General features: G+C 45.2%; 1 protein-coding gene across 1 annotated transcript in view; it reads left to right on the top strand.

Annotated features, from left to right (window-relative positions):
• vwa8 (von Willebrand factor A domain containing 8) overlaps positions 1-14059 on the top strand; it is a 489820-nt gene that overhangs the window by 317503 nt on the left and 158258 nt on the right. Inside the window, exon 29 of the mRNA XM_038802772.1 lies at positions 12944-13143. Within this exon, the coding sequence (XP_038658700.1) occupies positions 12944-13143 (200 nt within the window). The remainder of the gene's footprint in view (positions 1-12943; positions 13144-14059) is intronic.

Genomic DNA, 14059 nt, shown 5'->3' on the forward strand with positions numbered 1-14059 from the left:
AGGATCAGAGGGACCTTGGTGTGCATGAACACCAGTCCCTTAAGGTAGCAGAGCAGGTGAATACAGTGGTTAAGAAGGCATATGGTCTACTTGCTGTATTAGCCGAGGCATAGAGTTTAAGAGCAGGGAGGTTATGCTGGAACTGCATAAAATGTTGGTTGGGCCACAGCCAGAGTATTGTGTGCAGTTCTGGAATCCACATTGTCGAAGGGTGTGAAATGGTCCAGAGGAGATTTACCAGGTTGTTGCCTGGGCTGAAGAGTTTTCGTTATGCAGAGAGATTGGATAGACCTGGATTATTTTCCTTTGAGCAGAGGAGACTAAGAGGGAACATGATTGAGATGTATAAAGTTATGAGGGGCAAAGATAGAGTAGACAGGAAGAAACTTATCCCCTTGGTGGAGGGATCAGTGACTAGGGGACATAGAGTTAAGATAAGGGGAAGGAGGTTGAGGGGATGTGAGGGGAAACTTTTTACCCAGAGGGTGGCGGGAGTTTGGAACTTGCTGCCTGAAAGGGTGGTGGAGGCAGAGACCCTTATATAATTGAAGAAGTATTAGAGTGGTACGGTAGTGCAATGGTTAGCACTGCTGCCTCATGGCGCTGAGGTTCGATCCCAGCCCCGGGTCACTGTCCGTGTGGAGTTTGCGCATTCTCCCCATGTCTACGTGGGTCTCACCCCCATGACCCAATGATGTGCAGGGTATGTCTATTGGCCACGCTAAATTGCCCCTTAATTGGAAACATAATAGAATTCGGTAGTCTAAATTTATGTTTTTAGAGATTAAAAAAAAAAGTATTTAGATGTACACTTGCAACCCCAAGGCATATAAGGCTATGGGCCAAGTGCAGACAAATGGAATTAGAATAGTTACGTGGATGTTTTTGACCGGCGCAAACTCGAAGGGCCTTTTCTATGCTGTAATAACTCTCTGACTATATGATGATGACCATCTGCTTCACTATGTTAGCTGAGCGATAAATATTATCCAGGACACTGGGGAGTATTCTCCTGCTCTTCTTCAAACTAACACTGTGAGATCATTTATGTCTACCTGAGAGTGGAGACAACACCTTGGTTCAGTGTTGCAACCAAAAGACACAGCCTCCAAAAGTGCAGAATTCCCTCAGTACTGCACTGGAGTGTCAGCCTAGAATATTTGTTCAAAACGTTGGAGTGGGACCCACCATCCACAATCCTCTGACTTCACTGGCAGAGGTATACCACTGAGGAAGATGGATTGGAGGGGCTGAGACCAATGCCAAAGAACCAAACATTACCATTCAGGAACTTAGGAACCCAAGGAAGCGATTCATCCATCAAGCCTACTCCGCTATTTAATGCGATCACAGCTGATCAGACACTTCAATCTCTTTTACACACACTATCCCCATAACCCTTCAAGGTATCGTTCAATCAGAAATCTATCAATCTCTGCTTTAAACAGCTCAATGACTGAGCTTCCACAGCCAGTCCTCTGTGTAAAGAAATTTCTCCTCAACTCAGTCCCAAGTCAACCTAGTTTTATGAAGGGTAAAACATGTTTGACTAATTTGCTATAGTTCTTCGAAAATGTAACAAGCAGAATGGATAATGGGAGTCCTGTAGATGTTGTGTACTTCCAGAAGGCATTTGATAAGATGCCACACAAAAGATTAATACACAAGGTAAGATCACTGGGGGCTGGATATATATTAGCTTGGATAGAGAACTGGCTAACCTACAGAAGGCAGAGTGGGAATAAATGGGTCTTTTTCTGGTTGGCATGATGTTACTAGTGGTGTGCAACAGGGTCCGTCCTTGGGCCCCAACTATTTACAGTCTGCATTCATGATTTTGATGGAGGGATAAAATGTACTACAGCCAAATTGCAGATGACACTAAAATAGGTGGGAAAGCAAGTTGCAATGAGGAAATAAGAAATTTGCAAATGGATTTGGCTAGGTTAGGTGAGTGCGCCAAAATTTGGCAGGTGGAATTTAACAGAAGTGTGAGGTTATCCAATTTGGTCAATGGAATATAAAGGCAACTTATTATCTGAATGGACAGAAAGTTCAAAATGCTTTGGTGCAGAGGGATCTGGGTGCCTTCATCCATGAATCGCAGAATGTTAGTATGTAGGTGCAGCAGGTAATAAGGAAAGCAAATGGAATTTTGGCATTCATTGCTGATGGAACAGAGTATAAAAATAGGGATGTGTTGTTGCAACTGTAGAGGGCATTGGTGAGACCACATCTGGATTACTGCGCACAGTTTTGGTTCCCTTGCTTGAGAAAGGACGTAAATGCAGTAGAGGTGGTTCAGAGAAGGTTCACTAGATTGATTCCAGGGGTGAAGGACTTGGGAAGAGCGGTTGAGCAGTTTAGGCTTGAAATCGCTGCAGTTTAGAAGAATGAGATGAGATCTAATTGAGGTATATAAGATGTTAAAGGGATTGACAGGACAGACATAAAGCAGATGTTTCCCCTTGTTGGACATTCTAGAGTGAGAGGGACAGGTAGTATTGAGGAAGCAAGGGGGCTGCAGAAGGACTTGGACAAGCTAGAAGAGTGAGCAATGAAGTGGTAAATGAAATACAATGTGGAAAAGTGTGAGGTTATGCACTTTGGAAGGAGGAATTTAGGCATAGACTATTTTATAAATGGGGAAATGCTTCGAAAATCAGAAGCACAAAGGAACTTGGGAGTCCTTGTTCGTGATTATCTTAAGGTTAATGTGCAGGTTCAGTCGAGTTTCAGGTTCAGCTAAGAAGGTAAATGCAATATTAGCATTCATGTCAAGAGGGCCAGAATACATGATAAGGAATGTACTTCTGAGGCTGTATAAAACTCTGGTCAGACCCCATTTGGAGTATTGTGAGCAGTTTTGGGCCCCGTATCTAAGGAAGGATGTGCTAGCCTTGGAAAGGGTGCAGAGGAGGTTCACAAGAATGATCCCTGGAATGAAGAGCTTGTCGTATGAGGAACATTTGAGGACTCTGGGTCTGTACTCGTTGGAGTTTAGAAGGATGAGAGGGGATCTTATTGAAACTTACAAGAAACTGCGAGGCCTGGATAGAGTAGACGTGGAGAGGATGTTTCCACTTGTCGGAAAAACTAGAAGCAGAGGACACCATCTCGGACTAAAGGCATGATGCTTTAAAACCAAGAATTTCTTCAGCTAGAGGGTGGTGAATCTGTGGAACTCTTTGCCACAGAAGGCTGTGGAGGCCAATTCACTGAGTGTCTTTGAAACAGAGATAGATAGTTTCTTGATTAATAAGGGGATTAGGTGTTATGGGGAGAAGGCAGGAGAATGGGAATGAGAAAATATCAGCCATGATTGAATGCAGAGCAGACTCGATGGACCGAGTGACCTAATTCTGCTCCTATGTCTTATGGAGAGGCCATAGTTTTAGGCTAAGGATGGCAGATTTAAAACCAAAATGAGGAATTACTTCACTCAAAGGGTTGTGACTCTGTGGAATTCTCTATCCCAGAGTGCAGTGGACGGGATGAAGGGTTGTGGGGAATGGGCAGCAAGGTGGAAATGAGGCTGAAATGAGATCAGCCATGGTTGTATCGAATGGCAGAGCTGGCTCGAGGGGCCTCATCCTGCTCCTAATTCTTATGTTATTTATGATATGTCCCAAGTGGCATTCCCCTTATTTTGAAATTGTCCCCCAGGTTCTGGATTCCCCAACCAAGGGAAACATTTTACCTGCATCTACCTTTTATGTTCCTTTATGTATTTTATAGATTTCAATGAGACTATCTCTCATTCTTCGAAATTCTAGAGAATACAGGCCCCAGTTGCTCAATCTATCTTCATAAGACAGTCCCGCCATCGCCAGAACAAGTCTGGTGAACCTTTGCTGTACTCCCTCTATAGCAATAATATCCTTTCTGTGTTTAGAACATAGAACATTACAGCGCAGTACAGGCCCTTCGGCCTCGATGTTGCGCCGACCTGTGAAACCCCTCTAAAGCCCATCTACACTATTCCGTTATCGTCCATATGTCTATCCAATGACCATTTGAATGCGTTTAGTGTTGGCGAGTCCACTACTGTTTCAGGCAGGGCATTCCACGCCCTTACTACTCTCTGAGTAAAGAACTACCTCTGACGTCTGTCCTGTATCTATCTCCCCTCAATTTAATGCTATGTCCCCTCATGCTAGACATCACCATCCGAGGAAAAAGGCTCTCACTGTCCACCCTATCTAATCCTCTGATCATCTTGTATGCCTCAATTAAGTCACCTCTTAACCTTCTCTCTAATGAAAACAGCCTCAAAACCCTCTACCTTCCCTCATAAGATCTTCCCTCCATACCAGGCAACATCCTGGTAAATCTCCTCTGCACCCTTTCCACATCCTTCCTATAATGCGGCGACCAGAATTGCACGCAATACTCCAAATGCGGCTGCATCAGAGTTTTGTACAGCTGCAACATGACCCCATGGCTCCGAAACTCAATTCCTCTACCAATAAAAGCTAACACACCATACGCCTTCTTAACAACCCTCTCAACCTGGGTGGCAACTTTCAGGGATCTATGGACATGGACATCGAGATCTCTCTGCTCGTCCACACTACCAAGAATCTTACCATTAGCCCAGTACTCTGTCTTCCTGTTATTCCTTCCAAAATGAATCACCTCACACTTTTCTGCATTAAACTCCATTTGCCACCTGTCAGCCCAGCTCTGCAGCTTATCTATGTCCCTCTGTAACTTGTAACATCCTTCTGTACTGTCCACAACTCCACCGACTTTAGTGTCATCTGCAAATTTACTCACCCATTCTGCTACGCCCTCCTCCAGGTCATTTATAAAAATGACAAACAGCAGCGGCCCCAAAACAGATCCTTGTGGTACACCACTAGTAACTGGACACCAGTCTGAACATTTCCCATCAACCACCACCCTTTGTCTTCTACCAGCTAGCCAATTTCTGATCCAAACTGCTAAATCACCCTGAATCCCATGCCTCTGTATTTTGTGATGTGGAGATGCCGGCGTTGGACTGGGGTGAGCACAGTAAGAAGTCTTACAACACCAGGTTAAAGTCCAACAGGTTTGTTTCAAACATGAGCTTTCGGAGCACGGCTCCTTCTTCAGGTGAATGGAAAGGCTTGTTCCAGAAATGTTTATATAGACACAGTCAGAGATGCCCCGGAATGCGAGCACCTGCAGGCAATCAAATCATCAAAGATGCAGAGAGAGAGGTAACTCCAGGTTAAAGAGGTGTGAATTGTCCCAAGCCAGTTCAGTCGGTAGGCCTCTGCAAGTCCAGGCTTGTTGGTGGGGGCCGAAAGTTAATGCGACATGAATCCCAGATCCCGGTTGAGTCCGCATTCATGCGTGCGGAACTTAGCTATAAGTTTTTGCTCAGCAATTTTGCGTTGTCGCGTCTCCTGAAGGCCTCCTTGTAGAATGCTGACCCGGAGATCAGAGGCTGAATGTCCTTGACTGCTGAAGTGTTCCCCAACTGGAAGGGAACAGTCCTGCCTGTTGATAGTCGCACGATGCCCGTTTATTCGTTGTCGCAGTGTCTGCATGGTCTCGCCAATGTACCACGCTTCGGGACATCCTTTCCTGCAGCGTATGAGGTAGACTACATTGGTCGAGTCGCACGAGTATGCGCCGCGTACCTGGTGGGTGGTGTTTCCACGTGTAATGGTGGTGTCCATGTCGATGATCTGGCATGTCTTGCAGAGATTACCCTGGCAGGGTTTTGTGGTGTTGTGGTTGCTGTTCTGAAGGCTGGGTAATTTGCTGCAAACAATGGTTTGTTTGAGGTTGCGCGGTTGTTTGAAGGCCAGTAGTGGGGGTGTGGGGATGACCTTGGCAAGATGTCCATCCTCGCTGATGATGTGTTGGAGGCTGCGAAGAAGATGTCGTAATTTCTCCGCCCCAGGAAAGTACTGGACGACGAAGGGTACTCTGTCAGTGGTGTCCCGTGTTTGTCTTCTGAGGAGGTCGGTGCGGTTTTTTGCTGTGGCGCGGTGGAACTGTCGATCAATGAGTCGAGCGCCATATCCCGTTCGTACGAGGGCATCTTTCAGCATCTGTAGGTGTCTGTTGCGCTCCTCCTTGTCTGAGCAGATCCTGTGTATACGGAGGGCTTGTCCATAGGGGATGGCTTCTTTAATGTGTTTCGGGTGAAAGCTGGAGAAGTGGAGCATCGTGAGATTATCTGTGGGCTTGCGGTAAAGCGAGGTGCTGAGGTGACCGTCCTTGATGGAGATGAGTGTGTCCAAGAATGGAACTGAATTTGGAGAATAGTCCATGGTGAGTTTGATGGTGGGATGGAACTTATTGATGTCATCGTGTAGTCGTTTCAGTGATGTCTCGCCGTGGGTCCAAAGGAAAAAAATGTCATCGATGTATCTGGTGTATAGCATTGGTTGAAAGTCCTGTGTGGTGAGGAAGTCCTGTTCAAACTTGTGCATGAAGATGTTGGATCTGCTCAGACAAGGAGGAGCGCAACAGACACCTACAGATGCTGAAAGATGCCCTCGTACGAACGGGATATGGCGCTCGACTCATTGATCGACAGTTCCACCGCGCCACAGCAAAAAACCGCACCGACCTCCTCAGAAGACAAACACGGGACACCACTGACAGAGTACCCTTCGTTGTCCAGTACTTTCCTGGGGCGGAGAAACTACGACATCTTCTTCGCAGCCTCCAACACATCATCAGCGAGGATGGACATCTTGCCAAGGTCATCCCCACACCCCCACTACTGGCCTTCAAACAACCGCGCAACCTCAAACAAACCATTGTTTGCAGCAAATTACCCAGCCTTCAGAACAGCAACCACAACACCACAAAACCCTGCCAGGGTAATCTCTGCAAGACATGCCAGATCATCGACATGGACACCACCATTACACGTGGAAACACCACCCACCAGGTACGCGGCGCATACTCGTGCGACTCGACCAATGTAGTCTACCTCATACGCTGCAGGAAAGGATGTCCCGAAGCGTGGTACATTGGCGAGACCATGCAGACACTGCGACAACGAATAAACGGGCATCGTGCGACTATCAACAGGCAGGACTGTTCCCTTCCAGTTGGGGAACACTTCAGCAGTCAAGGACATTCAGCCTCTGATCTCCGGGTCAGCATTCTACAAGGAGGCCTTCAGGAGACGCGACAACGCAAAATTGCTGAGCAAAAACTTATAGCTAAGTTCCGCACGCATGAATGCGGACTCAACCGGGATCTGGGATTCATGTCGCATTAACTTTCGGCCCCCACCAACAAGCCTGGACTTGCAGAGGCCTACCGACTGAACTGGCTTGGGACAATTCACACCTCTTTAACCTGGAGTTACCTCTCCCTCTGCATCTTTGATGATTTGATTGCCTGCAGGTGCTCGCATTCCGGGGCATCTCTGACTGTGTCTATATAAACATTTCTGGAACAAGCCTTTCCATTCACCTGAAGAAGGAGCCGTGCTCCGAAAGCTCGTGTTTGAAACAAACCTGTTGGACTTTAACCTGGTGTTGTAAGACTTCTTACTCTGTATTTTGTGCAATAGCCTACCATGGGGAACCTTATCAAACGCTTTACTGAAATCCATATACACCACATCAACTGCTTTAGCCTCATCCACCTGTTTGGTCACCTTCTCGAAGAACTCAATAAGGTTTGTGAGGCACGACCTACCCTTCACAAAACCATGTTGACTATCTCTAATCAAATTATTCCTTTCCAGATGATTATACATCCTACCTGTTATAAACCTTTCCAAGACTTTTCCCACAACAGAAGTAAGGCTCACTGGTCTATAGTTACCGGGGTTATCTCTACTCCCCTTCTTGAACAAGGGGACAACATTTGCTATCCTCCAGTCTTCTGGCATTATTCCTATAGACAAAGATGACTTAAAGATCAAAGCCAAAGGCTCAGCAATCTCCTCCCTAGCTTCCCAGAGAATCCTAGGATAAATCCCATCCGGCCCAGGGGACTTATCTATTTTCACACTTTCCAGAATCACTAATACCTCCTCCTTATGAACCTCGAGCCCTTCTAGTCTAGTAGTCTGTATCTCAGTATTCTCCTCGACAACATAGTCTTTTTCCTGTGTGCGTACGGACGAAAAATACTAATTTAGCATTTCTCCTACCTCCTCGGACTCCACGCACAACTTCCCATTACTGTCCTTGACTGGCCCTACTCTTACCCTAGTCATTGTTTTATTCCTGACATATCTATAGAAAGCTTTAGGGTTATCCTTGATCCTACCTGCCAAAGACTTCTCATGTCCTCTCCTGGCTCTCCTTAGCTCTCTCTTTAGATCCTTCCTCGCTAACTTGTAACTCTCAAGTGCCCTAACTGAACCATCACATCTCATCTTTACATGAGCCTCCTTCTTCCTCTTGACAAGTGTTTCAACTGCTTTAGTAAACCATGGTTCCCTCCCTCGTTTAGGGTACAAAAACTGCATACAGCACTCCAGGTGTGTTCTAACCAGGCTTCTATACAATTGAAACAAGACTTCTCTACTCTTGTACTCAAATCCTCTTGTGATAAAGACGAACATTCCATCAGCCTTCCTAATTGCTTGCTGCACTTGCAAGCTAGCCTTCAGTGACTTATGGACAAGTTCACCCAGGTCCCTTTGTACATCTACACTTTCTAATCTCTTACCATTTAGGAAATACTCTGCACATCTGTTCCTTCTGCAAAAGTGGAATACCTCACATATTTCCACATTCTATTCCATTTGCCATATTCTTGCCAATGTCTGTCCCAATCCTCCTGTAGCCACTTTACATCTTCATCACAACACAAAATCTCACCTGGGTTTGGGCCATCCGCGAACTTTGAAATATTACATTTGGTCCCCACATCCAAATCATTGATATATATTGTGAACAGCTGGGGTCCAAGTATTGATCCTTGTGATATCCCACTAGCCACATCCTGCCAACGTCAGGATGACCCATTTATCCCTGCTCTCTGTTTTCAGCCTGCGAGTCAATCCTGAATCCATGCCAGTATATCACCTCCTATCCCATGTTCTTTAATTGTGCTAATTAACGTCCTGTGGAGGACTTTATCATAAGCCTTCTGAAAATCCAAATGTAATACGTCCATCGGCTTTCTTTTGTCAGTTTTGTTCGTAATACCTGCAAAATACTCCAATACGTTTGTCAAACATGATTTGCCATTTGTACATCCATGCTGACTATAATAATAAGAATCTTTATTGTCACAAGTAGGCTTACATTAACACTCCAATGAAGTTACTGTGAAAATCCCCTAGTCGCCACATTCCGGTGCCTGTTCGGGTACATGGGGGGGGAGAATTCAGAATGTCCAAATTACCTAACAGGATGTCTTTCGGGACTTGTGGGAGGAAACTGGAGCAGCAGGAGGAAAACCACGCAGACACAGCGAAAATGTGCAAACTCCACTTTGGGGGCAGCAGGGTAGCATGGTGGTTAGCATAAATGCTTCACAGCTCCAGGGTCCCAGGTTCGATTCCCGGCTGGGTCACTGTCTGTGTGGAGTCTGCACGTCCTCCCCCTGTGTGCGTGGGTTTCCTCCGGGTGCTCCGGTTTCCTCCCACAGTCCAAAGATGTGCGGGTTAGGTGGATTGGCCATGCTAAATTGCCCGTAGTGTCCTAATAAAAAAAAGTAGGGTTAAGAGGGAGGTTGTTGGGTTACGGGTATAGGGTGGATACGTGGGTTTGAGTAGGGTGATCATGGCTCGGCACAACATTGAGGGCCGAAGGGCCTGTTCTGTGCTGTACTGTTCTATGTTCTATGTCCACACAGCCAATGACCCAAGCTGGGAATCGAACCTGGAACCCTGGAGCTGTGAAGCGACAGTGTTAACCACTGTGCTACCATGCCGCCCATACCCAATCGGATCATGATGGTCCAAGTGTCCATGTATTGCATCCTTTATAATACATTCTTGCATTTTCCCTACAGAATCCTTTATTTCTTCCCCTCAGCTGAATCCAGCCTTTGTTGGAACAGGACCTCAAAATGTGTCCAGGTGAAATTAATTTCGCAAAGATTTCTGGAGTTGAGAAATGAAGGTTGTTTGGAAAAGGGAAGGAGGATTTCTGCCATTTCTATATTGGCTTTTGTCATATTTCTGGCACAAATAGTGACAGAACACAGCTGGTCGCTCACTGAATGTTTCAGTCTGTTGGTTAACATCAGCAATGGAAAATATGTTGAGAGATGGATCACTGCCAACAGTGACTTGTCAACATAACCAAAACCGGGATAGGGTGAAAAGGGTAGCTCTCCGCTCCTCAGTGAATAAATGCACTGCCTCGTGTGGATCACAATGTACAGGATATATTCTCTGGCTCCGTTCCTGATCTGACGTCAGTCTCGGTCAGAAGTATACTGTCAGGTAGTGTACTATGGGGGCAGTCTCACCTGTGACAACAACTCAGTGTCAACTACCTAGCTGCCATCCACAGACTCACATGAGGAAAGCGGGCAATACCGTAGACGGCATCAGGTAAGCATAGACCCTTCGCTCTGCACTAGTAAAACGTCCAGGTGAGCAAAGTTTGTGAGAGCCCAAGAATATTGTTATGGGTCAGGGTTTAGAGAACCCCAAAGTGTATCATGGAGTTCACCTGACCCACTACTTTTAATAGATTGTGGTATGGGGAGCACACGGCCCACTCTACAGGTGTGGTACAGCAGAAATGGAAAAGTATTTTTTAAAACAAAACATTGTTTATTCTATGAACTCAAGTTAACCTTTTTAAAACATACAGTGAACATCTTAGCACCCATTGGGCAGCACGGTAGCATGGTGGTTAGCATAAATGCTTCACAGCTCCAGGGTCCCAGGTTCGATTCCCGGCTGGGTCACTGTCTGTGCGGAGTCTGCACGTCCTCCCCATGTGTGCGTGGGTTTCCTCCGGGTGCTCCGGTTTCCTCCCACAGTCCAAAGATGTGCGGGTTAGGTGGATTGGCCATGCTAAATTGCCCGTAGTGTCCTCAAAGGTAAGGTTAAGGGGGGGGGGGGGTTGTTGGGTTACGGGTATAGGGTGGATATGTGGGTTTGAGTAGGGTGATCATTGCTCGGCACAACATCGAGGGCCGAAGGGCCTGTTCTGTGCTGTACTGTTCTATGTTCTATCAATTCAAATACAACCCCCAAAGACTACAACACTAAGTAATCCTTTAAGCTTTCTTTTTAACATCCATATGACTTAAAAACAAAACCTTTAACAGAAGCACATTAGGTTTACATTCACGACTGAGAACATTTATAATTCTGAATTCACCACATGATCAAGAGATAGTCTTTTCATGGCAGAGAGAACAGCAGTACAGCTGCTGTGTCTGGATTCAGCTCCTACACTGAAAACAAAACTAAAACGCACCCTGCAGCAAACAGCCTAAAACAAAAGTAAAAATCTGACAGACAGCCCAGCTCCACGCACTCTCTGGCATCACTGCAGTAGTAAACACTCATTTCTTAAAGGTACTTTTACTACAGATATTTATACACACACCCATTTATAAATACCCATTTCTTAAAGGTACTCTCACATGACAGTATTAAAGAAAAAGCGTGTACTTGTATAATGCCTTTCATACTCTCAGACCATCCCAAAACTACTTTACAACTGATTAAAGAGTTCTAACTTGTAGTCACTGTTGTAATGTAGGAAATGCAGCAGTCAATTGTACACAGCAAGATTCCACATGCCACACTGTGATAAATCACCAAATAATCTTGTTTGTGATGTTGGTTGAGGAATAAATATCAGCTAGGGCACGGGGCGAGATCCCTGCTCTTCTCTGAATCATGCCATTAGAAACGTATATCCACTGAGAGGGCATTGAGAGTTTGGTCTAATGTCTGACCCAAAGACAGGCCCTCTGAATTGCAGCTTTCTCCCAATACTGCACTGGAGGGTCAGACATGTTTTTGTGCTCAAGTCTCTGGGGTAGGACTTGAACTCAGTTTTTTTTATTCCGAGACAAGAGTGTTCCCACCTGAACCACAGCTGACATGAAGCTCATATTTCATATGGTCAATAATCGTTCTGCTTTAATCTGGGCACTCTCAATTCACCAGTACTGATATTCTGTCACCAGCTATTTCAGTGTGAAATAACTAGTTCAATTAATGTGTTCCATGTGGAAGAGTACAGTTACTCCTCCAGCCTGGCTGTTTCATACATGTAGTTGGATTGGGAAAGGGCCTCCAACCATCTTTAAAGCATGTAGTCTAGAGTCGAGACCGGCTCACAAAGCCATTTGTGACTTGGAGATGGGGCATGGGGGAAGGAAGCAGACCAAGTTGGAGTGAGAAAACTGTTCCTTTATTTCAAGCAGTAGGAAGAAAAGAGTCAGGATACGTGATACGAGCAATGAGCAATAAAGCTTGCAGCCGCTCAGTTTGATGAACCTTTCTGTGTCTTTACGAATTTATGAATTGGGAGCTGGAGTCGGCCACTCGGCCCCTCGAGCCTGCTCCCCCCGTTCAATAAGATCACAGCTAACCTGATTGAAACTTCAACCCCACATTCCTGTTTATCCCCAATAACCTTTAACCCCCTTGTTAATCAATAATCTATCTCGCCTGCCTTAAAAATATTCAACGGCTCTGCTTCCACTGCCATTTGCAGAGAGTTCCCGAGACTCACGACCCTCTGAGAGAAAAATATTCTCCTCATCTCTGTCTTAAATAGACAAACCCTTATTTTTAAACAGTGACCCCCTAGTTCTGGATTGTCCAAGAGGAAACATCCTTTCCACACCTACCCTGTCAACACCCCTCAGGATCTTAAAGGTTTTGATTAAGTCGCCTCTTACTCTTTCAAATGTTAGTGGGTACAAATCTAACCTGTCCAACCTTTACTCAAACGGTAAACCGCCCGTTCCTGATATTAGTTCAGTAAATGTGTGCAGATGACATCTATTGATTCACATAACCATTGATCTCATGCAGGTGAAGCCAAAGACTCCATTTATGTCGCAACGTGCAATCCGGTCTCTCTCTACTCGATGAGCGTGCCTGGGAATACCATACATCATGTGGATTTGTATGACATCTTCCCTAGGATTGCTGGTGGGGTCTGGCAGCCGTTTATGACAGTGGCTCCGCTGAGTGGACCGCTAAATGACCAAGTCGTGCTTCACGAAGAGCAGGTATTTGAAACTCTTGGGCAACGTTTAACAGCCCATTTCTGTGATGCGGCGATCATAGTCTTTGGTATTTCAGCGGCGTAAAACAGAATTTTAAAAGTTCACCACCTAAATAAGTGAGGAAATCTTTTTCCTGAGGTAACCTACAGACGTCCCTAGCATCCTCAGTAAATCCTCTTTGAATGAATTTAGAAATACATAAAGAGAAAAGGTCACTTGGCCCAGCCAGTCCTTCATAGTGTTTACCCTCCTTCGATCGAACTAAATATCCCTAATCACATTTACCCACTTTTCTTCCATTCACCTCTCCAATTTGATCTTGGATGGTGGCATCATTTTTGTTTCAGTCACAAACCCTCAAAGTGATCTTCACAGCCTCACGATTCAGTGTGAAGATGTTTCTCCTGCTCTCCATAACTATGGCCCCTTGTTCTTGATCCATCAACTATTAAACACAGTCAACTTCTTTTACACTGCCCTATCCTTTCATAGTTATAAAATCATCTTTTACATAGATTTGTGGTCTGCATTGTTCCCAAGAAAACAGTCGTGGCTTTATAAGTGTTTCTTTGTCGTTGTATTTGCTTGTGCCAAACCGCACCCAAATAAATTTGTTGTACTCCCTCTAAAACCGCAATATCCTCCATTTAGTGTGACGTCTGAGGCACTCAAGCTCTGAAGTCTTTAAAGTCTTATATATGCTTATCATTATCTCTTAGTTTTTATGTTCTACACCTCTTAAAATAAAACTTAGATTTGTGTTAGCTTTTTTTTAAACAGCTTAATTAACCTAAACAGATGCGATTTTTGACTTGGGGACCTCAAATCCTTCTGCTTTTCCACAGATTTGACTGCTCCGATTCACAGTATCATTTACTTAGAAAACTCAATCACCTCCCACTTGTACTGAATTCATTAC

The sequence above is a fragment of the Scyliorhinus canicula genome, chromosome 7, assembly GCF_902713615.1.
Source record: "Scyliorhinus canicula chromosome 7, sScyCan1.1, whole genome shotgun sequence".
Taxonomy (NCBI): domain Eukaryota; kingdom Metazoa; phylum Chordata; class Chondrichthyes; order Carcharhiniformes; family Scyliorhinidae; genus Scyliorhinus; species Scyliorhinus canicula.